Source organism: Vipera ursinii (assembly GCF_947247035.1).
Source record: "Vipera ursinii genome assembly, chromosome: 16".
NCBI classification, from domain to species: domain Eukaryota; kingdom Metazoa; phylum Chordata; class Lepidosauria; order Squamata; family Viperidae; genus Vipera; species Vipera ursinii.
In genome coordinates this window covers 3,912,502-3,934,764 of record NC_139529.1, presented here as the reverse complement: position 1 = coordinate 3,934,764, position 22,263 = coordinate 3,912,502, and the positions used below count along the sequence as shown (strand labels likewise).

General features: G+C 48.7%; 1 protein-coding gene and 1 long non-coding RNA gene across 2 annotated transcripts; both read left to right on the top strand.

Annotated features, from left to right (window-relative positions):
- Nucleotides 1–3,112: 3,112 nt before the first annotated feature.
- On the top strand, nt 3,113–20,673 carry LOC310647751. The gene is made up of 3 exons (XR_014493932.1): nt 3,113–3,181; nt 4,332–4,433; nt 20,206–20,673. It is a non-coding gene; the product is annotated as an uncharacterized lncRNA (long non-coding RNA).
- LOC310647527 (uncharacterized protein) lies at nt 5,702–9,780 on the top strand (the record flags this gene model as incomplete). The annotated part of the gene is made up of 2 exons (XM_083374845.1): nt 5,702–7,635; nt 9,659–9,780. One exon carries the CDS (start codon nt 5,702–5,704, stop codon nt 7,115–7,117), a length of 1,416 nt encoding a protein of 471 aa, XP_083230971.1. The 3' UTR covers nt 7,118–7,635; nt 9,659–9,780.
- Nucleotides 20,674–22,263: the final 1,590 nt, after the last annotated feature.

The window sequence follows — 22,263 nt, the reverse complement described above, 5'->3', positions numbered from 1 at the left end:
CGTTCTGTGTGCCTTTGGCGTCCAGTCATGCCGGCCACATGACCACGGAGACGTCCTTGGAAAAGCGCTGGCTCTTCGGCTTTGAAATGGAGATGAGCACCGCCCCCTAGAGTTGGAAACGACTAGCAGGCATGTGCAGGGGAACCTTTACCTTTAATTACAGCTCAGTAAGAAAGGTGTGAACTCTTACCTTTCATTGCCATCTCAATCTTTGTCAACATGAGTGTATACTGTATTCTCAGCCCAAACATTCAAGGTGTAAGTAAACTTATGTACAGCACCATTTTATTGTTCCCTTTATTGCTACACTCTATTTAATGATTCTGCTATTCTGTGATGCCAAATAGTGGAATTTGAATAATATTACACACTTTTTCAAGGGGTATGTAATTTTACTCATTAGCTGCACACCCATGAATTTGATGCTGGTAACTATCTCCACAGGTGAATCATTAATGCAGAGAAAAGGGTGGCTGTTCCTGCCTTTTCTGAAATCGACAATGATTTCTATGGTTTTTCTGGTATTTAAAACTAGGCTGTTTTCCTTACACCAGTTCACCAACCCCTCAACCTCCTTGCGGTAACTCATTTTCATCATGACTAAGGCCCGCTACTGTTGTATCATCTGTGAACTTCACAATATGGTTGGTGGCAAACCTAGCACCACCGTCATGGGTCAACGGGGTGAACAGCAGCAGACTTAGGAGGCAGCCCTGTGGATAACCTGTGCTCAAGAAAATGATACTAGACGTATTTGTTCCAACTCGCACATATTGGGGCCTGTTGGTAAGAAAGTCAAGAATCCAGTTACATAAAGTGTTTCAGCCTAAAAGGCCCAGTTAATCTACTAGATGCTTGGGAATGATTGTGTTAAATGCCGAACTGAAATTGTGTGGTTGAAAATGCACCTCATTTGACTCGTGATACTTTTCCCCTTGTGAAGATTCTTTTAATGCAATGCACATTTCAATGGTTATGCTTAATATTATGGGATGTTATTGCCTATATGTGGAATAACTGAGCAGGATGATTTCTTCCGTTCAATTAAGTCTTGTTTTGTACTTTTTCTAATATATGGCATATAAAATGAAACCAGATTCTGTGTCCTGGATGCCCTCTTTTCATTGAGGGAAATCTTTTTGTTATAAGTCTAATAAATTGCCTTTAAATCATCATCCCACTCAATTCCTAATTGAAGCAAATGTGCCATGGCTCAATCTAGGTCTAATTTGGCCTTCATTGTTGTGGGTGTGAAAGAACGGCTCCATCTCATTTTTGATATAATCTATATGGGTTTTCCAAATGTCAGCATCATGTAAAGCCATCCCCAGATATATGAAACTCTTGTAAATTGGATGCTGTCTATGGTCTCCTTGTCTTCAAGGCTTTTTAGCAGAAACAAGAGACTTTGTAAAGCCAACAAAGCTCCGTGAGATACTATCCATATCCTCAGCATACAGGAAGAAGGGTCCACAGATTGAGGCAGATGTAAGTAGGAGACGATGAAATGAGCTGTCAAGGAGTTGAGATACAACTTAAAGAGGGTGGAGGTCTAAATACAGCCCTGTGAGACTTTTCTGAAGAGGTACCAGGTTGGTTAGCACATTTGGTACAAATGCTGAATGAGAAAAAGTAACATGCCTTTATATTGTATTCTCCACATTACCAAGATTTCAAGTGGAATCAAATGTAGGCTTAAAATCTACAAAGGCCACTTGCAGTGATTTTGTCCATACTATTTATTTAGAATAATGTTAAGTCATAAATCAAAATTTACACCCAATGCATTATGAAACAATAAATTGTCCATGCCATTTAATTGCATCAGTTTCAACAGATATCACAGTAAATTGAAATTATTTGAAAAAAAGTACCCCTAAATACTTTTAGCTGCAATAAGAGGATTCGACCATTCACCTTGTCTTTCTCTGATTCTCCTATACAGAATTTGAGGGGCCCAAAGTAGGCACAGTATTTATGATGCAGGTTGAGCAAGCAGAACCAACCAGAACAATTCTCAGCCTCTATTTCATGGCCCTGATCTGAATTCTTAGGAGAGGACAGTTTCTGGCTCCTTCTCCTCCTTCAGGAAGGGATTCAGCTGCATCCAGGATGGCCCAGAAAAGGGGCAGCTGAGAGGGTTGCTGTAACTCGAGCAGGAAGGCTGGTCTTGGACAACAGGAAAAGCCCTGGAAATCCAGCCCTTCTCAACACTGCCACAATTAGCACATGTGAATGTGGTTTTTGTACCCTAGGGAGGAAGTTGTGTTCTGTGAACGGAAACAAGATGTGCTGAACTATAAACTGGCAATTTCTTGCCATTCAGCCTCTGGAATGCCTTCGCCAGCCTACCTGAGCAGGTTGTTGTGAGCTGTAATCTAGGGCCAGCCATTGCTCTACTATCCCCTTCGGAGGATGAGCTGTGTTCCAAAAGAAACCCGGGGCCGAGCCTCTCTGGGCTGCAGGGCTCCCAAGGGCCAGCAGGTGGCGTTAACAGCCATCCTTTGCTGCCCCCTGATGGCGGGTGGGGCAGTTGCCGCTCAGCTGTACTTCATCTGCAGGGCCGAGAAAGTCCGTGCCCCCCCACCGCCCCTCGCAGGAAAGACCTCAGTGGGTCCCTCAAACATCTCGTCCCACGCCTCGGTTTACAGCCCTCCAGCCTTGAACGGGGTAGCAGCGGGAAGAAGACCCACTAGAGCTGCGCTGCACTATTGGTTGCTCTAATACACAGGTCTGCAACCCGCGGCTCCGGAGCCGCATGTGGCTCTTTCAGCCGTCTCCTGCGGCTCCCAGTCCTCTGCCATGTGCAGTCCCAAAAAACAAAAGTGGGACTAAAAAAGTTCAACCAATCAATTCAAATATGCAGGGTAGGTGCATATCTCGCCTTGGCTCCACTCTTCAGTCAAACCCTGTTCTGTGCATGTGCGCATGTACGCACATGTGAACACATTTTTTGCGGCTCCCAGTTTTTCCTTTTGTGAGGGAACCGGTTCCGAGTGGCTCTTTCACTGTTTCAGGTTGCTGACCCCTGCTCTAATATATACGTTCTTTCACATGGGTTGAGTCGCGCTTCTTGACGTGGAAGAGGCCTACAAGGAGAAACGCTGGAGGGCGCCATTTTGGTGCTGGGCGGAAGCGATGGAGGCTGCGGGCGCCCTCTTTACAGCAGGCGGAAGGAAAAGTACGTTAGCACTGTCGCCTTCTGTGCAGCTGACGGAACAGAGCGAGAGTGCGCGCTCCCTCTGCAGGGAAAAGCTGGGAAAGGGAAGGAAGGAACAGGGCGATGGCTTGGAAGGATGCCCCTTTTAGGACGATCCAGCCAAATACTGTCCAAGCGGCCTCAGGAATTCTGGGAGTTGAAGTCATAAAAGGTCCATCATTGCTCACTTCTGACCTGGGAAAGCCCTAAACAAGAACCCAGCGGGACCAGAGGCTCTGTTCACAAGACTTCTTTCCCCACTCCTCGGTTTGCACATCCAGAACCCTAGCATTGTTCAACAGGCTCTTTGGAGGCCAACTTAACCTGGCATAAGACTAGCCAAACTGAGCATGTTGTGGAAATGTGAGGGCTTCCCTTGCCATTGAGTCTTATTGCAAGGACTCGCCCGGACAGTGTCCATCAGGGAACCTTCTCCAGCCAGGTGTCTCTCACTCTGTCCCTGGACATGTCTGGCTGACTTGAGAAGTAAAGCTTGTTTACATGTAGTTGGCACTTGGATGGGGCAGCACCAGGAAATGCAAGAGAAGCTGTCTAGCACTGGAAAGTTAAAAAAAGAACCAGCTCAGTCTCTATTGCTGTGCATAAATTCCCTTGAAAGGGCTTGTGAAGATACGGACTGTAGGGTTTGACACGAGTATGGTTTCTGTGCTCAGTTGACTAATGGCTGATCTGGGAAAAGGTTAATTGAGGTCCAGCCTCTTTAGCACCTGGAGCACAGCAGGGACTGGAATTGGAAAGGCAGCGATGGCCCATTGCTTTCATGTTGCCCCCCAAGAGAGCTGCAACCACCTCCCCTCTCGAACAGCATCACCCAGAGATTTCTGTGCCTCACCCAACAAATGGAGGAGGAGGCTTTGCTCCTAGAGTGGGGTGGGTGGGTCAGGAAGGTGGTTTGAGCCAGAGGGAGCTATGATGTGCAATGCAATAAGGTGTACTCCTTCTTTCCTTTTTTGTTCTTCTCTTTTGTAAGGCACTCATAGTCATTGGGAGTTGGGCTGCTCTCCAAATAAGTCATTCCGAAATAAATGGGCACCTCCCCCAATCCCTTCCGCTTGGATACCTCAGAGGATCCCTTTGAAACATCCCTGATGGAACTTGGTTTCTATCTCAGGCATGCAGGACAAGATCTGCCCCCCCCTCCACTCTTTCTTCCGGGTTTGATGCTTCAGCTGCTGAAGATGGAATGAGTTCCTGGGAAGAGTTCAGAGCTGAGGTTGGTTATTAGTGAAGGAAAATTCAAAGTCAAATTTAGAACAGAGCTGGAAGGGACCTTGGAGATCTCCTAGTCCACCCCCGCCCCCCTCAAGCAGGAGACCCAATATACCATTTCAGACAACTGGCTGTCCAATCTCTTCTTAAAAAACCCACAGGGATGAAACACCCACATGCCACAGATTGTGTGTGCTCAGGAAGTTTCTCCTTAATTCCAGGTTGCTTCTCTCTTGTTTCAGTTTCTGTTCTGGTGCTTTGGAAAAAGCCCTCAAATATTGGAAACTGTCAAGTCCCCCCTTAGTCCTTCTTTTCTCCAAACCCTGCCACCGTTTTTCATTTGTTTTAGTCTCCCGAAAACCCCCGAAGAAATACATTTGGGAAAAGCATCATTGGCATACAAATATTTAAAGTCCAAGAATACAGGTAATTGCAGATCCTCCTATTTCCCCACGTGCGCGAAGAGGTTCCAGTGTGAATGCAGAGCGAGGGAAAGGAGAGGCAGAACTTCTGAAGAGCAGAACCCGCGGGGGGAGCCTGGCCCGAGCCCCCCCCGGAGGAAGAGCCCCCCAACCCCCCCGCCCTGCCCAGGGAGAGACCCCGGAGGAGGAGGGAGAGAGGGGAGGAGACGCAGCCCGGGAGGCCCGTCAGCTCCGCCGGCCTGGATGCGGTGGGGGGGAGAAGACGGGACCCCAAAGGTCAAGGGGAGCCCCTCGCCTCAGCCCCCCCTTGCCAAAGCGAAACTCCGCTACTGCGCAGGCGCGCTCTGGCTGATTGAACGGAAGGATGCCGAATGGTCGCTCTGGCGATGACGGCGATTGGCGGGAGGACTCCTCGGGGCGGTCCATTCCAAGAAAACAGGAAGAGCTACCGGTAACAGGAAACAGGCCTGGCAGCGAAGTCCCGCCTCTACTTCCGGAAAGGAAAAGAACTGAGGCACCGAATTGATTCGTCCGCGGACGGGCTCGGACCCAGGTAGGGCGCAAGGGATGCCGGGAGTCGCAGTCCGAGAGGCTCTCTGGAGGAGAAGGGAGGGCGAGGCCTGGTCTGGCGGGACGGGCGATGGGAGGGAGGTCTGGCCGGAAAGTCTCACTGAGCGGCTGAGGCTTCGGACTTCCGGTCGGGGCTGGGACTCCCCTCTGGAGAAGGGACGAAGCCGTGACCCGCCTCTCTCCCTTCGCCCCTGCAGGAGTTCGTGCGAGCCCGGCGGAGGAAGGAAGGAGGCCCCGCGGAGCAGCCCCGGGAGGAGACGGCGGGGAAGGCGCGGAAGGGATGAGCCGACGGGGACTCCGGGAAAGGAGGCCGCCTGGAGGGCGAAGCGGGGAGCGGGAAACGGGCGGAGAAAAGAAATACCAGTGCACAGAATGTGGAAATTCCTTCAAAACGAATGAAAACCTGGAAAACCACCTTAGAATCCACACTGGGGAGAAACCATTTAAATGCCTGGAGTGTGGAAAAAGCTTCAGTCAGAGTGGAACCCTTTATGCCCATCAAAGGATCCACACGGGAGAAAAACCCTACAAATGCCTGGAATGTGGGAAAACCTTCAGTTTAAGCGGAAACCTTTACGCCCATCAAAGGTTCCACACGGGAGAAAAACCATTTAAATGCCTCGAATGCGGAAAGGCCTTCAGGCTCAGTGGAAACCTTTACATACATAAAAGAATCCACACTGGAGTAAAACCATATAGATGCCTGGAGTGTGGGAAAAACTTTATTGTGAGTGGGCACCTCCTTCGACACCAAAGAATCCATGCCGGGGAAAAGCTGCATAAATGCCGGGAATGTGGAAAGACCTTTAGTGAGAGGGAAAACCTTTGTAAACATCAAAGGATCCACTCGAGAGGAAAAGTCCATAAATGCCTGGAATGTGGAAAGGCCTTCAGTCAGAGGAGAAGCCTTTCTAATCATCAGAGAGTTCACACTAGAGAAAAAGAATATAAATGCCTGGAGTGTGGAAAGAGCTTCAGTCAAAGGGGACACCTTTATAGACATCAAAGAATCCACTCAGGGGAGAAACCGTACAAATGTCTGGAGTGTGGGAAAACCTTTACTGAAAACGCCCATCTCCGTCAACATCAAAGAATCCACACAGGAGAGAAGCCATATGAGTGCCTGGATTGTGGAAAGAGATTCCGTCAAAATGGGAGCCTTTACATGCATCAAAGAATTCACACAGGAAAGAAACCATATAAATGCTTAGAGTGTGGAAAGAGCTTTACGGATGGCGGACACCTCAGTCAACATCAAAGAATCCACACAGGAGAGAAACCATATGAATGCCTGGAGTGTGGAAAAACTTTCAGTCGGGCAGAGCACCTCAGTCGGCACGAAAGAATTCACACAGGACAGAAACCATATAAATGTGTGAAGTGTGGAAAGAGTTTCAGTCACCAGGCAAGCCTTCATACACATCAAAGAATCCACTCAGGAGAAAAACCCTTTAAATGCCTGAAGTGTGGAAAATGCTTTACTCAGGGTGGACATCTCTGTCAACATCAAAGGATTCACACGGGAGAGAAACCCTACAAATGCCTGGAGTCTGGAAAGAGCTTCAGTCAGCAAGGAAACTATTATACCCATCAAAGAATCCATTCAGGTGAGAAGTTCTATAAATGCTTGGCATTGGCAGGAAATTTACTCAGAGTGGACACCTTCATCAACTTCAAAGAGTTCGCACAAGAGTAAAACTCTGTACATGCCTGGAGTGCAGAAAGAGCTTCAGTGACAATGTAGGCCTGAGTAAATATTATGGACCTCGCCCGGAGAAGAAAGTTTACATTTGTACAGATTGAAAAATCCTTCAAAAGAAGTGGAATTCTCCCCAAACCATCCAAGAATCTACACAGAAGCAAAGCCATAGAAATGGACAGATGAATGATTTGCCCCATCCAGTTGTTTTCCGATTCTTAAGGGCGGTGCTCATCTGTGTTTCTTCGCCAAGAGACCCAGCGTGCAGAGACATACTCTCCCACCAAAGTGTTACCTGTTTATCAGCTTTCATTTGCATGTTTTCAAATGGCTAATTGGGCAGAAGCTGGGGCTCGTCCCATCACGCATCTCTTGTCAAGCACCAGGAAAAAACGGAGATCCAGACAGTTCAAATGTGTATAAAAAATTATCATAAACTTAAGCTCTCTACAAGAATCTGCATTACTAACCATCAAGGGAAATTAACGGGAGTTAAGAATAGAAAGGAATTCAAGGTGGGCTGGAGTTAGATCTCTTGTGGGTGCGAAGGGACTCACGACCGATGAAGCATTTGGCCCCTCCCTCGACCTAAGCCTGGTCATCTACAGCTCTTGGGTCTTGAACCTGGGCTGTCAGCTTTCCAGCTGACAAGCTCAAAGTCTTTAGCTGCTGAGCCATTGCATCCCCTTATAGAGTGTTGTTACGATGCTTCTGTACCCGGCAGTGTCAGTGCAGCACTGGATGTAATGCACAAAGGTTTTGTTTTTAAGGCTAAGAAACTCCTTGAATATTCATCACAGATCTAATTACCATCCAGTAAAACCCAGATGTAGATACTTACCTTTCATTACCATCTCAACCTGTGTGTTTCAACTTGTGTGCATAATGTATTATCAGCCCGAGTATCAGCCATCTTAACTCTCCGAACCGGGTCATTTTACTATTTCCTTTCTTGCTACAGTTTAATGATTGTGCTATTTTGAGTTGCTTCATAGTTTAATGTGAATGACGTCACAAATTATTTTTCTCTGATCACTCATAGTTTCTTACAAATTGATCCACATCTTGCAAATACTGCAAGGAGTGCATATACCTGTTCAATTATGGATACTTATCCTCACAAATTTGTGGTGCTATATTTTATATATTACTCAGCAAGCCAGAACAGATTTTTTTTCAGTAGCTGAGGCACATGCAAGTTAGATCTCTTGTGGGTGCAAAGGTAGTCATGACTTATGACACATTTGACCCCCTCGGGCTCAGCCTGGTCGTCTACAGTTCTTGAGTCTCGAACCCAGGCTGTCATCTCTCCAAGCTCAGTCTTTAACCACTGAGTCATCCCGCCCCATTATAGATAAGAGTGTTGCTACAATGCTTCAATACCCAGCAAAGTCAATGTAACCCTAGAGATGTAGTGCACAAAGGTTTATTAAAGGCTAAGAAACTCCTTGAATGTTTATCATAAATCTAATTACCATCCAATAAGGTCCTTTTTCAAGAGGCGACTAGACTTTCTTGTTTTCCTTTGAAGATGTTTCGCTTCTTCATCTCTGAACAGCCTCCCACTCACCATCTCTTGCAATTCCCAGCAGTCCCCGTGCTCTACTTGCAGCCGGTTCCTGCAGCAGTGAAGCACCATGCTCCTTCAGTTGAAGCTGAAGAAGCTCCTTGGATGAGAAGCAAAACGTCTTCAAAGAAATTCAAAGTCCAATTGCCTCTTGCGACAATGACAACTGAGAATCCCCATAGACATTTGCCCTTCATTGCCATCTCAACCAGTGTGTTTCAACTTGAGCGCATAATGTATTATCAACCCAAGCATTAGGAAGCACACTTCTGAACGGGACCATTTTACTATTTCCTTTATTGCTACGGTTTACTGATTGTACCATTTTATTTTGCTTGGTAGTTTAATTTTAATGACATTAATGGGGGACCACGAGGAAATGCAAGAGATGCTGTGTAGCACTGGAAAGTTAAAAAAAAAAGAACCAGCTCAGTCTGTATTGCTATTCAGAAAATACCTTGAAGGTGCTTGCGAAGATACGGACTGTAGGGTGTGACGTGAGGATGGTTTCTGTGCTCAGTTGACTAATGGCTGATCTGGGAAAAGATTAATTGAGGTCCAGCCGCTTTAGCACCTGCGCTGGGGTTCTGCAGGTGGTTTGAGCAAGAGAGCGTTTTGCTGTGCAATGCAGTAAGTGTTTTGCCCTGATGTACACGTTCTTTCCCCTTTTATTTTTATCTTTTCTAAGCCACCCAGCCATTGGGATGTGGGCTGCTCTCTAAATTTAATAAAAAAAAGTCATTCCTAAATAACTGGGCACCTCCCCCAAATTCCCTGCCCTTGGATATCCCAGAGAACCTCTTTGAAAAATCCCCGAGTGGATGCTGGCTTCTCTTTCAGGGACAATTCCAAGGTGGCAAATCATCATAGTGAAATCCTCGGGGTGCAACAACCATCCTGTGGGCTGGTTCTCTGACTTAGGGGAAAAAGTGAGCATAATGTCCTTTGCCCCCCCCCTTTGTCTTCTTCAGGGTTTGATGCTTGAGCTGCTGAAGCTGAAATGAGTTCCTGGGAACAGTTCAGAGCTGACATTGGTGGTTACTGAAGGCAAATTCAAGTTTAGAATAGATCTGGAAGGGACCCGAGAGGTCTCCCAGTCCAGCTCCCTACTCCAGCAGGAGTCCCTATAGACCAGGCATGTCTAAGTGACGACCCACAGGCCGGATGCGTCACACCAAAACCGGGCAATGGGGAAAAAGTCCTGACAGGCCTTTAACTATCTTAGTTGCTCTTCTTTGCACTTTTTCCAAAGTCTCAGCAGCTGGGTGCTTACAGATGCCCATTGAAATGGACAGGTAAGTGGGGGGGGGAAAGGGGAGAATGAACTTGCAAATCTGCTGGCGGATAAACAGGTGTGTTGATTTGCCAGTCAGCTGCAGGAAGAAAATGAGATAACTGCCAACCCAGAGTTGGGGGGTTATATCTCGCTGGCCCAGCTAGCAGCTGTATCAGGAGCCCCCTCCAAAGGGGGGGTGGATAGGAGGAAAATGTGTGCCTGTGCGGCAGCTTGAGCATCAGGGTGCCAAAAGGCCAACAAAGGTAAAAAAAAACATGTATGAAGGGTAGAAGCGTTGGAGGGGTTCCCCCCCCCCCCTCAGCTGCAGTTTTGCAAAGGGGTCCTGGGGAGAGAAGGGGCCAGAGAGGAGAAGCTGGGTCTGGGCAGGGAGGGGCTGGGGATGCCGCCAGAGGGGAGGGGGCTGACTGACCCAACCCTCTTTGCTGCCCCTGTGATGCTTTTTGCAGTTATCCTTCCTGACAGCTTGACAGTAGTCCCAGTCCCAGCACTCAGGGATTGGATTCGGAAGCTGGCAGGTGGGCTGCAACAGATCCCAGGAACCGACTCAGAGCTCTCTCGATGGCAGTGCTAGGAACACCTAAGATCCTGCGCAGAAACTTCAATCTCTGGCCTGCGATGGAAGTCAGGATTGAGGAAGAGACACACCTGCCACCCTCGGGGCGTGGATGGATTCTTCTCTCAAAGGAAGCTCCCAAAGGGGTAGCAGCATTAGCTCTTATACAGCACCCCAAATGTACTCCAGTCCGAAGCACCCTGAGAGGCTGGGGAAGATGGTCCTTAAGGCCAATTTATGGCGGGGCTCCTTCATCCTCCCCACTTTCCCCCTTCCCCTTTGGTAGGGCAGAACAGGAGAGAGAAAAACTGAAGAAAAACATTTGAGAAAAGCATGAGCTGAATATAAATATTTAAAGTCAAACAATACATATAAACAATGCATATAAACAATACAATAAATTAAATGGGATATAATCTTATGCAGAATTGACTTGGGAGACCGGTGTGTGGTGTAGTTGGTTCACATAGTGTGGTGGGATGGGGGGTTTGTTGTCACTGTGTGTTGGGGGGAGAGACCACAGGGGGAGGCTCAGCTAATCTCAATGTACACATGTTGTACTTTGACAATAAAGGTTTATTTATTTATATTTATTTATTTATATTTCCTTTTCCCCCACGTGCGCGAAGACGTTCCGGTGTGAATGCAGAGTGAGGGGAATGAGAGGCAGAAACTCTGAACAGCAAAACCCCGAGAAAGCCAGGATCGTCCACGAGATCAGAATCACAGAAGTAGAAGGGACCTTGTAAATAATAACAATAATAGAATTGGAAGGGATGTGGGAGGTCATCTAGTCCAACCCGCTGCTCAGGCAGGAGACCCTATACCAGACATGTCAAACACAAGGCCCGGGGGCCAGATCCGGCCTGTGGTTTCATGGGGCCCGCGAAGCCATCCTGGAAACAGTGAGGGAATGCCTCCCACTAGCCTTGGCCCTGACCCAGAGACCCTCAGATCTGTCCCACTCCTGCCCAGGCCCCCCATAGGCACCCTTGATGCCAACGATGTAGAGCTGGCCATGCCCACCCAGTAGGCCATACGCACTCTAGCCACACCCACCCAGTAGGCCACACCCACCCAGCCCTCAATGAAATTGACTTTGACACCCCATGCCCTAGACCAGGGGTAGGCAACCTTGGCTCTTTTATGACTCGTGGACTTCAACTCCCAGAATTCCTGAGCCAGCACGGCTCAGTTTGGAAACCTCTCCCTTTTCCCTCAGCATAGCTGGCTCAGGAATTCTGGGAGTTGAAGTCCACGAGTCATAAAAGAGCCAAGGTTGCCTACCCCTGCCCTAGACCATTTCAGACAAATGACTCTTCTTTAAAAGCTCCAGTGTTGGAGCATTCACAGCTTCTGGGGGCAGGTCGTCCCGCTGGTTTATTGCCCTCCCTGTCAGGAAATCCCTCCTTCCTCCCTGGCTGCTTCCCTCCCCGCTCGGTTTCCCTTCGTGGCTGCTTCTCCGGCCTTGGGGGGGGGGGGCTTTGGGGAAGAGCCCGGCTCCCTCCTCCTCCTCCTCCTCCTCGGGGCGCCCCCCAGATACGGGAAGGCTGCTCTCCCGCCTCCCCCGCCCTTCTCCCCATCGGCTCCCACCCCCGCGCGGGAGGGGGGCCGCGGGGGGGGCCTGGCCGGAGCCCCCAGGGAGGAAGAAGGGAGGGAGCGCCCCCCCAACTCCCCACCCCGCCCTGCCTGGGGAGAGACGCAGCCCGGGAGGCCCGTCAGCTCCGCCAGCCTGGAGGCGGGGGGGGGAAGGAGAGACGGGACCCCAAAGCTCAAAGGGAGCCGCTCCCCCGCCCACTTTGCCGAAAACAACCTCTCGCTACTGCGCAGGCGCGCTCTGGCTGATCGAACGAAAGGAAGGCGCAGATTGGTCGCTCGGGAGAGGACGGCGATTGGCAGGAGGACTCCTCGGGGCGGTCCTTTCAAGGAAAGAGGAAAAGCTACCGATAACAGGAAAAGGATTCTCAGCGAAGTCCCGCCTCCGCTTCCGGAAACGAAGAGAAGCGAGGCACCTAATTGATTCGGCCCGCGGACGGGCTGGGAGGCAGGTAGGGCGCAGGGGGAGCGGGGGAGCCCGAGGCCTGGTCTGGCGGGACGGGCGTTGGGAGGGAGGTCTGGCCGGAAAGTCTCTCTGAGAGGCCGAGGCTTCGGCCTTCCTCCACGGGCGGGGCTGGGACTCCCCTCCGTGGAAGGGACGAAGCCGTGACCCGCCTCTCCCCCTTCTCCCCTGCAGGAGTTCGGGCGAGCCCGGCGGAGGAAGGAAGGAGGCCCCGCGGAGCAGCCCCGGGAGGAGACGGCGGGCAAGGCGCGGAAGGGATGAGCCGAAGGGGACTCCGCGAAAGGAGGCCGCCTGGAGGGCGAAGCGGGGAGCAGGAAACGGGCGGAGACCCCGAGACGGGCCTGGAGGGCGGAGGGTCCCTCAGAAGAGGCGGGAGACTCGGGAAACGCCACAGAATCCAGGAGGGAGGAAAGAAATATCAGTGCCCGGAATGTGGAAAATCCTTCAAAAGAAATGGAGATCTTGAAAGGCATCTAAGAATCCATACTGGAGTGAGACCGTATGAATGCCCGGAGTGTGGAAAGACCTTCAGTCTGAGTGGAAACCTTTATAAACATCAAAGGATCCACTCAGGAGAAAAACCACATAAATGCCTGGAGTGTGGAAAGAGCTTCAGTCAGAGGGGAAACCTTTATACACATCAAAGGATCCACTCAGGAGAAAAACCACATAAATGCCTGGAGTGTGGAAAGAGCTTCAGTCAGAGGGGAAACCTTTATACACATCAAAGGACCCACATAGGAGAGAAACCACATAAATGCCTGGAGTGTGGAAAGAGCTTCAGTCGGCCGGGACACCTTTATAAACATCAAAGGATCCACTTAGAGAAAAAACTGCATAAACACCTGGGGTATGCAAAGAGCTTCAGTGAGAGGAGAACAGATGGAAGACTCGGGAGTCCCCAGAGAATCCAGGAGGGAGGAAAGAAATATCAGTGCCCGGAATGTGGAAAATTCCTTAAAATAAATGGAAACCTTAAAGCGCATCTAAGAACCCACACTGGAGAGAAACCACATAAATGCCTGGAGTGTGGAAAGAGCTTCAGTGAGAGGGGACACCTTTATAGACATCTAAGAATCCACACAGGAGAGAAACCACATAAATGCCTGGAGTGTGGAAAGAGCTTCAGTCAGAGGAGCAGCCTTTATGTACATCAAAGGACCCACACAGGAGAGAAACCACATAAATGCCTGGAGTGTGGAAAGAGCTTCAGTGACAGGAGTAGCCTGTATAAACATCAAAGGACCCACACAGGAGAGAAACCACATAAATGCCTGGAGTGTGGAAAGAGCTTCAGTGAGAGGGGACACCTTTATAGACATCAAAGGACCCACACAGGAGAGAAACCACATAAATGCCTGGAGTGTGGAAAGAGCTTCATTGAGAGGAGACACCTTTATAGACATCTAAGAATCCACACAGGAGAGAAACCACATAAATACCTGGAGTGTGGAAAGACCTTCGCTCATAATGGCACCCTTTATAGACATAAAAGAATCCACACTGGAGAAAAACCGTATAAATGCCTGTAGTGTGGAAAGATCTTCACTCAGAATGGCACTCTTTATAGACATCAAAGGACCCACACAGGAGAGAACCCATTTAAATGCCTGGAGTGCGGAAAGAGCTTTAGTCAGAGGGGACACCTTTATAGTCATCAAAGAATTCACATTGGACTAGGAGTGCATATTGCAGCCTCAAATGTAAAATTGTATAAGAATAATTATGAAACACTATGGTTGAAGGTACAAAGGGACTTAAATAATTTGAAAAAATTACAATTATCACTACTGGGAAGAATTGCAGTTGTTAAAATGAATGTTCTACCAAAGTTCCTCTTTCTGTTTCAGATGATACCTATACTGAAAAAGGATGCCAACCTTGATCAATGGCAGAAGGGTATTAACAAATTTATCTGGGCGGGGAAAAAACCAAGAGTTAAATTCAAGATTTTACAGGATGCCAGGGAAAGAGGGGGACTCAAGGCGCCGAATTTGAAATTGTACTATGATGCGGCTGCTTTGACCTGGGTTAGTGATTGGCTTAATTTAACTAACAAGAGAATACTTCATCTTGAGGGATGGGATTTGGTATATGGATGGCATGCATATTTGCTTTATGATAAGAAGGTAGACAGGGCTTTTAAATCCCATATTCTTAGAAGTGCTTTACTGCGTGTCTGGAAAAAGTACTATAATAAGTTAAATTATAAAATACCGATTTGGGGAATTCCTGGACACGCGATAGAGGGTGTATCTATGGGAGTGAGTATGGATATGGTTTCTTATAAGGAACTACTCAAATTGCAAGGGAATGATTGGCAACTTAAATCAGCAGAGGAGTTAAGACAAGAAAACATAAATTACTCTTGGTTTCAATATACCCAATTGAAAGCTAGGTGGAAGTCAGATCAAAAGGTTGGTATCACAATTACAGATCAAAATTTAGTAAAGCAAATTAGAGATTCAAAATGTGCACATATAAAGAGGATATATAACGCTTTAATTGAATTGGATTCGGAAACAGAATTGGTTAAAGATTGCATGGTAAAGTGGGCACAAAATATTCAGGAACCAATCTCGTTGGACACCTGGGAGATAATTTGGGTTAGAAATGTTAAATTTACCCAGGCTCAAAATTTAAGAGAAAAATTTTACAAAATGTTTTATAGATGGCATCTGGATCCCAAGAAGTTGTCCAACATGTATCCTAATCTGCAGTCTAAGTGTTGGAGGTGTGGTAGCTTAGAAGCTACCTATTTCCACATGTGGTGGACTTGTAGAAACATAAAAGCCTTCTGGATTAAAATTTGGTGGAACATTCAAAAGATTTTTAAGAGGAAGATAAAGTTTTCCCCGCAATTGTTCTTACTGGGTATTGTTGTAAATTGTGATGTCAAAGAGACTAATCTGATGTTGAATATGATAACGGCAGCACGGTTACTGGTGGGACAATATTGGAAGAAGGACAATCTGCCCACGGTAGAAGAATGGGTGTTTAAAGTTTCTAATCTTGCAGAAATGTCCAAGATTTCTGCTTATTTAAAGGATCACTCACAGGAGAGATATATTTCAGTTTGGAGGAGTTGGATAAATTATATTGAAAACAAATATGGGACCAAAAAGTTCCATTTAGCTTATGAGTAGAATTTAGTGGGATATTGTTATTGTTAGTAGTTATGCTAAGAGAGAGTTAAAGCGCAGTGCGAATTTGGTTGATTGTATATTGTGTAAATTTTTATTTAGAATATGATTGTTGTAACCATAATCCTGTATTTAGCTCTGGGAACTGGGGGGGGAAGTGGGGGGGTTGGGGTGAGAAGGATTTGGGGATATATTGTAAAATATTGTAAAACTCTTTAATAAAAAAAAGAATTCACATTGGAGAAAAACCGTATAAATGCCTAGAGTGTGAAAAGACCTTCACTCAGAATGGCAATCTTTATAGACATCAAAGGACCCACAAAGGATAGAAACCACATAAAGGCCTGGAGTGTGGAAGGTGCTTCAATAAGAGGGGGCACCTTGATACACATGAAACTATCCACTCAGGAGACAAACCCTAGACAAGCGTTTATACATATCAAACACTCAAGTCACGAGAGAAATCATCAGTGTCTGGGTGTGGAAAGAGATTGTATGAGAAGTGAAGTCTTCATAAGCATCAATCCACTTGGGAGAAAAACCATACTTTGAGTGTGGAAAGAGCTTTATTGTTAACGAACATCTCCGTGGACATTAAAGGATACAGTACATATGGGGAAAAAGCACTAAATATGCCTGAGTGTGCAGACCCTCAGTCACAACGGTGCCACTAAAATAACAATAGCATTTAGACTTATCTGCCACACCATAGTGCTTTACAGTGCTGTCTGGCAGATTTACAAGGTCACCATTATTTGCATATTGCCCGCAACAATCTGGGTCTCATTTTACACCCTTAGAAGGATGGAAGGCTGAGACGAGGCTGAGCGCTGTCAGAATAGAACTCCAGGCTGTGAACAGTCTTCCTGCAATACTGCACTTTTAATAACTGAGCCACCAGAACTTAAAATGCAATTGATGAAATGCAAAAGGGCTTCTCAAGGGCTAAGAAGCTGCTTGAATATTTATCACAGATCTAATTACAGCTCAGGGACAAGGTGGCTCGGTTAGGATGCTGAGCTTGTCAATCAGAAGGTCGACAGTTTGGCTGGTCGAATCCCGAGTGCGTGAGTGAGTGCCTGTTACTCGTCCCAGCTTCTGCCCACCTAGCAGTTCGAAAGCACATAAAAATGCAAGTAGAAAATAGGGAACAGCGTTCTGTGTGCCTTTGGCGTCCAGTCATGCCGGCCACATGACCACGGAGACGTCCTTGGAAAAGCGCTGGCTCTTCGGCTTTGAAACGGAGATGAGCACCGCCCCCTAGAGTTGGAAAAGACTAGCAGGCATGTGCAGGGGAACCTTTACCTTTAATTACAGCTCAGTAAGAAAGGTGTGAACTCTTACCTTTCATTGCCATCTCAATCTTTGTCAACATGAGTGTATACTGTATTCTCAGCCCAAACATTCAAGGTGTAAGTAAACTTATGTACAGCACCATTTTATTGTTCCCTTTATTGCTACACTCTATTTAATGATTCTGCTATTCTGTGATGCCAAATAGTGGAATTTGAATAATATTACACACTTTTTCAAGGGGTATGTAATTTTACTCATTAGCTGCACACCCATGAATTTGATGCTGGTAACTATCTCCACAGGTGAATCATTAATGCAGAGAAAAGGGTGGCTGTTCCTGCCTTTTCTGAAATCGACAATGATTTCTATGGTTTTTCTGGTATTTAAAACTAGGTGTCAAGCCCCGCCGGCCTGCTGCCCGCTCGGGCCTCGACATCGCCTCCGTCGAGCCCCGGACGCTCGGATGCTGGGCGTGGCTTTGGCCGGACTCCGCGGAGCGCGCCGCCACAGCCCCGCCGTGCAGCTGGCCGGTGCCCAGCTGATAGGCGCGCCCGCTCCCAGACATCGTCTCCCTCGACCCCCGGACGCTCGGTTGGTGGGTGTGGCTTCGCCCGGACTTCGCGGAACGCGCCGCGGCCCTGCCGCGCAGCTGGCCAGCGCCCAGCTGATCGGTGCGCCCGCTTCCAGACGGCCGGCGGACGCGCGCTCGCCTCGTCAGCGAGGATGGCGCCGGGCGCCCACCGGACTAGCGCTGGCGTCTGCCCAGGACCCTTCAACTCCTCGGCGGCAGGACTCTGAGCTGCGGGCAGCGCCCGGGCAGAAACGGACTGGAGGCGATGAAGGGCCGAACGGACAGTCAGACTCGCCCCAGCAAACTGTAGAGGGGTGTGTGGCTGGGTCCGTTTTGCCACCCTCTCTCACTGTGCGCTTGGATGGACTCTGGGGGGGAGCTAACAGCCGCAACGCCGGCACGGACTGGGGCGCGTGAGGGAGCGGAAGGACAGGGCTTACCTGAGAGGGGGCTTGGCGGGCCGCAGCAGTGCACACAATGGGTGGTGGCTATGCACGGTGATGGGTGGGGCGTTTATGGGGAGGCGGGCGGATGCCGGTTTGCTTTGAAGGGGTGGGGTTAGGGTGTGGTAACATGATAAAAGAGCGTTGAGGCTAGGTGCCTCAACGCTGACTTTACCGTGGTTTGATTTGTGGAAGAAATAAACCTGGTCACCCGTTCCTTTTGGAGTGCTTGTGTTTCCTGGCAGAGGACGTCGTGACACTAGGCTGTTTTCCTTACACCAGTTCACCAACCCCTCAACCTCCTTTCGGTAACTCATTTTCATCATGACTAAGGTCCGCTACTGTTGTATCATCTGTGAACTTCACAATATGGTTGGTGGCAAACCTAGCACCACCGTCATGGCACTCATAGTCATTGGGAGTTGGGCTGCTCTCCAAATAAGTCATTCCGAAATAAATGGGCACCTCCCCCAATTCCCTCCCCTTGGATACCTCAGAGGATCCCTTTGAAATATCCCTGATGGTACAGAGCTGAGGTTGGTTATTAGTGAAGGAAAATTCAAATTCAGATTTAGAACAGAGCTTGACAATGTGTTTAGAGTGCATATTTTAAGACAGGCATTGTTGAGAGTTTGGAGGAAGTATAGACATAAGTTAGACTGCAAGATACCATTGTGGGCAATTCCAAAACACGCAATAGAAAATATACATGCTGGCTTCAAACATGATGTGACTACGTACAAGGAGATCCTAAGCTTGGAAAGAAATGTTTGGTGTTTGAAACCATATAGCCTCTTGCGAAAAGAGAAGGTTGTTCAAAACTGGTTTCAATATACTCAGTTACGGGCCAGGTGGAAAGAAGACCAGAAAAATGGTTTTACAATGACTGATGAAAATTTGATAAAGCAAATCAGAAATCAGGGACCAGCACATATTAAACGGATATATCTTGCGTTGATAGAGATTGACTCAGAAACAGAACTTGTTAAGGATTGTATGATAAAATGGGCCCAAAACATACAGGAAGTTATTACAATGGACACGTGGGAAAAGATTTGGGTGAGGAATGTAAAATTTACACAAGCTCAAAATTTAAGAGAGATTTTTACAAAATGTTTTATAGATGGCATTTAGATCCTAAAAAGCTTGCAAGTATGTATCCGAATTATCAGCCTAAATGTTGGAGGTGCGGTGATGAAGACGCAACATATTTTCACATATGGTGGACTTGTAAAAAGGTTAAGGCTTTTTGGATAAAAGTCTGGTGGAATATGCAGAAGATTTTTAAACAGAGGATAAAGTTTTGTCCGCAACTTTTTTTGTTGGGAATAATTACAGATGCTACAGTTGTGGACACTAAGTTGATGTTGAATTTAATTACGGCAGCGAGACTTTTGATAGGCCAGTATTGGAAGAAAGAAGAACTGCCGACCATAGAAGAGTGGACGTTAAAGGTTTCCGACCTGGCTGAGATGGCGAAGATTTCGGCCTATTTGAAAGATCACTCGCAAGAACGCTATATTATGGAATGGAGAAAATGGATTGAGTTTATCCAGAACAAGTATAGGGTTAAGAAGTTTCATGTAGCATTTGAATAGGTCTTCTTTCTTTTCTTCTTTTTCTATTTTTGTTTTTCTATATATATTTAATATATATATATATTTATCCTATATAAGCTAGAGAGTGATGGATTTTAGAGTTTATGGTTGTTAGTATATGGTTGTTTATGATTGTTTTTTTTATATATACCTTGTATTTAGCTCTGGGAAGTGGGGGGGAGGGGGGGAGGGGGGAGTGGTGGGAGGGAGGGAGAAGGGAGGGGGAGGGGGGGTTTTTAAAGAAAAAATTGTATGTTAAAACTTTTTAATAAAAAAAAAGATTTAGAACAGAGCTGGAAGGGACCTTGGAGATCTAGTCCACCCCCGCCCTCCTCAAGCAGGAGACCCAATATACCATTTCAGACAACTGGCTGTCCAATCTCTTCTTAAAAACCTGCAGGGATGAAACACCCACAACTTTTGGAGGCAAGTCATTCTGCTGATTGTGTGTCCTCAGGAAGTTTCTTCTAAATTCCAGGTTGCTTCTCTCTTGAAACTGTCACATCCCCTTAGTCCTTCTTTTCTCCAAACCCTGCCACCGTTTTTCATTTGTTTTAGTCTCCAGGAAACCCCCGAAGAAATACATTTGGGAAAAGCATCATTGGCATACAAATATTTAAAGTCCAAGAATACAGGTAATTGCAGATCCTCCTATTTCCCCACGTGCGCGAAGAGGTTCCAGTGTGAATGCAGAGCGAGGGAAAGGAGAGGCAGAACTTCTGAAGAGCAGAACCCGCGGGGGGAGCCTGGCCCGAGCCCCCCCGGAGGAAGAGCCCCCCAGCCCCCCCCCCGCCTTGCCCAGGGAGAGACCCAGGAGGAGGAAGGAGGGAGGGGCGGAGACGCAGCCCGGGAGGCCGCTCAGCTTCGCCGGCCTGGATGCGGGTGGGGGGGGGGAGAAGACGGGACCCCAAAGGTCAAGGGGAGCCCCTCGCCTCAGCCCCCCCTTGCCAAAGCGAAACTCCGCTACTGCGCAGGCGCGCTCTGGCTGATTGAACGGAAGGATGCCAAATGGTCGCTCTGGCGATGGCGGCGATTGGCGGAAGGACTCCTCGGGGCGGTCCATTCCAAGAAAACAGGAAGAGCTACCGGTAACAGGAAACAGGCCTGGCAGCGAAGTCCCGCCTCTACTTCCGGAAAGGAAAAGAACTGAGGCACCGAATCGTCCGCGGACGGGCTCGGAGCCAGGTAGGGCGCAAGGGATGCCGGGAGTCGCAGTCCGAGAGGCGGAGAAGGGAGGGAGGGAGGGAGGGAGAGGCCGAGGCCCGGTCTGGCGGGACGGGCGCTGGGAGGAAGGCTTGCCCGGAAAGTCTCACTGAGAGGCCGAGGTTTCGGCCTTGGCCCCAGGGAGGAAGAAGGGAGGGAGCGCCCCCCCAACTCCCCACCCCGCCCTGCCTGGGGAGAGACGCAGCCCGGGAGGCCCGTCAGCTCCGCCAGCCTGGAGGCGGGGGGGGGGGAAGGAGAGACGGGACCCCAAAGCTCAAAGGGAGCCGCTCCCCCACCCACTTTGCCGAAAACAACCTCTCCGCTACTGCGCAGGCGCGCTCTGGCTGATCGAACGAAAGGAAGGCGCAGATTGGTGGCTCGGGAGAGGACGGCGATTGGCAGGAGGACTCCTCGGGGCGGTCCTTTCAAGGAAAGAGGAAAAGCTACCGATAACAGGAAAAGGATTCTCAGCGAAGTCCCGCCTCCGCTTCCGGAAACGAATAGAAGCGAGGCACCTAATTGATTCGGCCCGCGGACGGGCTGGGAGGCAGGCAGGGCGCAGGGGGAGGGGGGCAGCCCGAGGCCTGGTCTGGCGGGACGGCCGTTGGGAGGGAGGTCTGGCCGGAAAGTCTCTCTGAGAGGCCGAGGCTTCGGCCTGCCGGTCGGGGCTGGGACTCCCCTCCGTGGAAGGTACGAAGCCGTGACCCGCCTCTCCCCCTTCTCCCCTGCAGGAGTTCGGGCGAGCCCGGCGGAGGAAGGAAGGAAGGAGGCCCCGCGGAGCAGCCCCGGGAGGAGACGGCGGGCAAGGCCCGGAAGGGATGAGCCGAAGGGGACTCCGGGAAAGGAGGCCGCCTGGAGGGCGAAGCAGGGAGCAGGAAACGGGCGGAGACCCCGAGACGGGCCTGGAGGGCGGAGGGTCCCTCAGAAGAGGCGGGAAACTCAGGAAACGAGACAGAATTCAGGAGGGAGGAAAGAAATATCAGTGCCCGGAATGTGGAAAATCCTCCAAATCAAATGAAGCTCTTAAAAACCATCGAAGGATCCACACTGGAGTGAGACCGTATGAATGCCCGGAGTGTGGAAAGAGCTTCAGTCTGAGGGAAAACTTTTATGTACATCAAAGGCTCCACACTGGAGAGAAACTGCATAAATGCCTGGAGTGTGGAAAGAGCTTCAGTTGCAGAAGAACCCTTTATGTACATCAAAGGATCCACACAGGAGAGAAACCTTATGAATGTCCGGAGTGTGGAAAGAGCTTCAGTTGCAGAAGAAACCTTTATGTACATCAAAGGATCCACACAGGAGAGAAACCTTATGAATGCCCAGAGTGTGGAAAGAGCTTCAGTCAGATAAGTGGCCTTTATGTACATCAAAGAACCCACACAGGAGAAAAACCTTATGAATGTCCGGAGT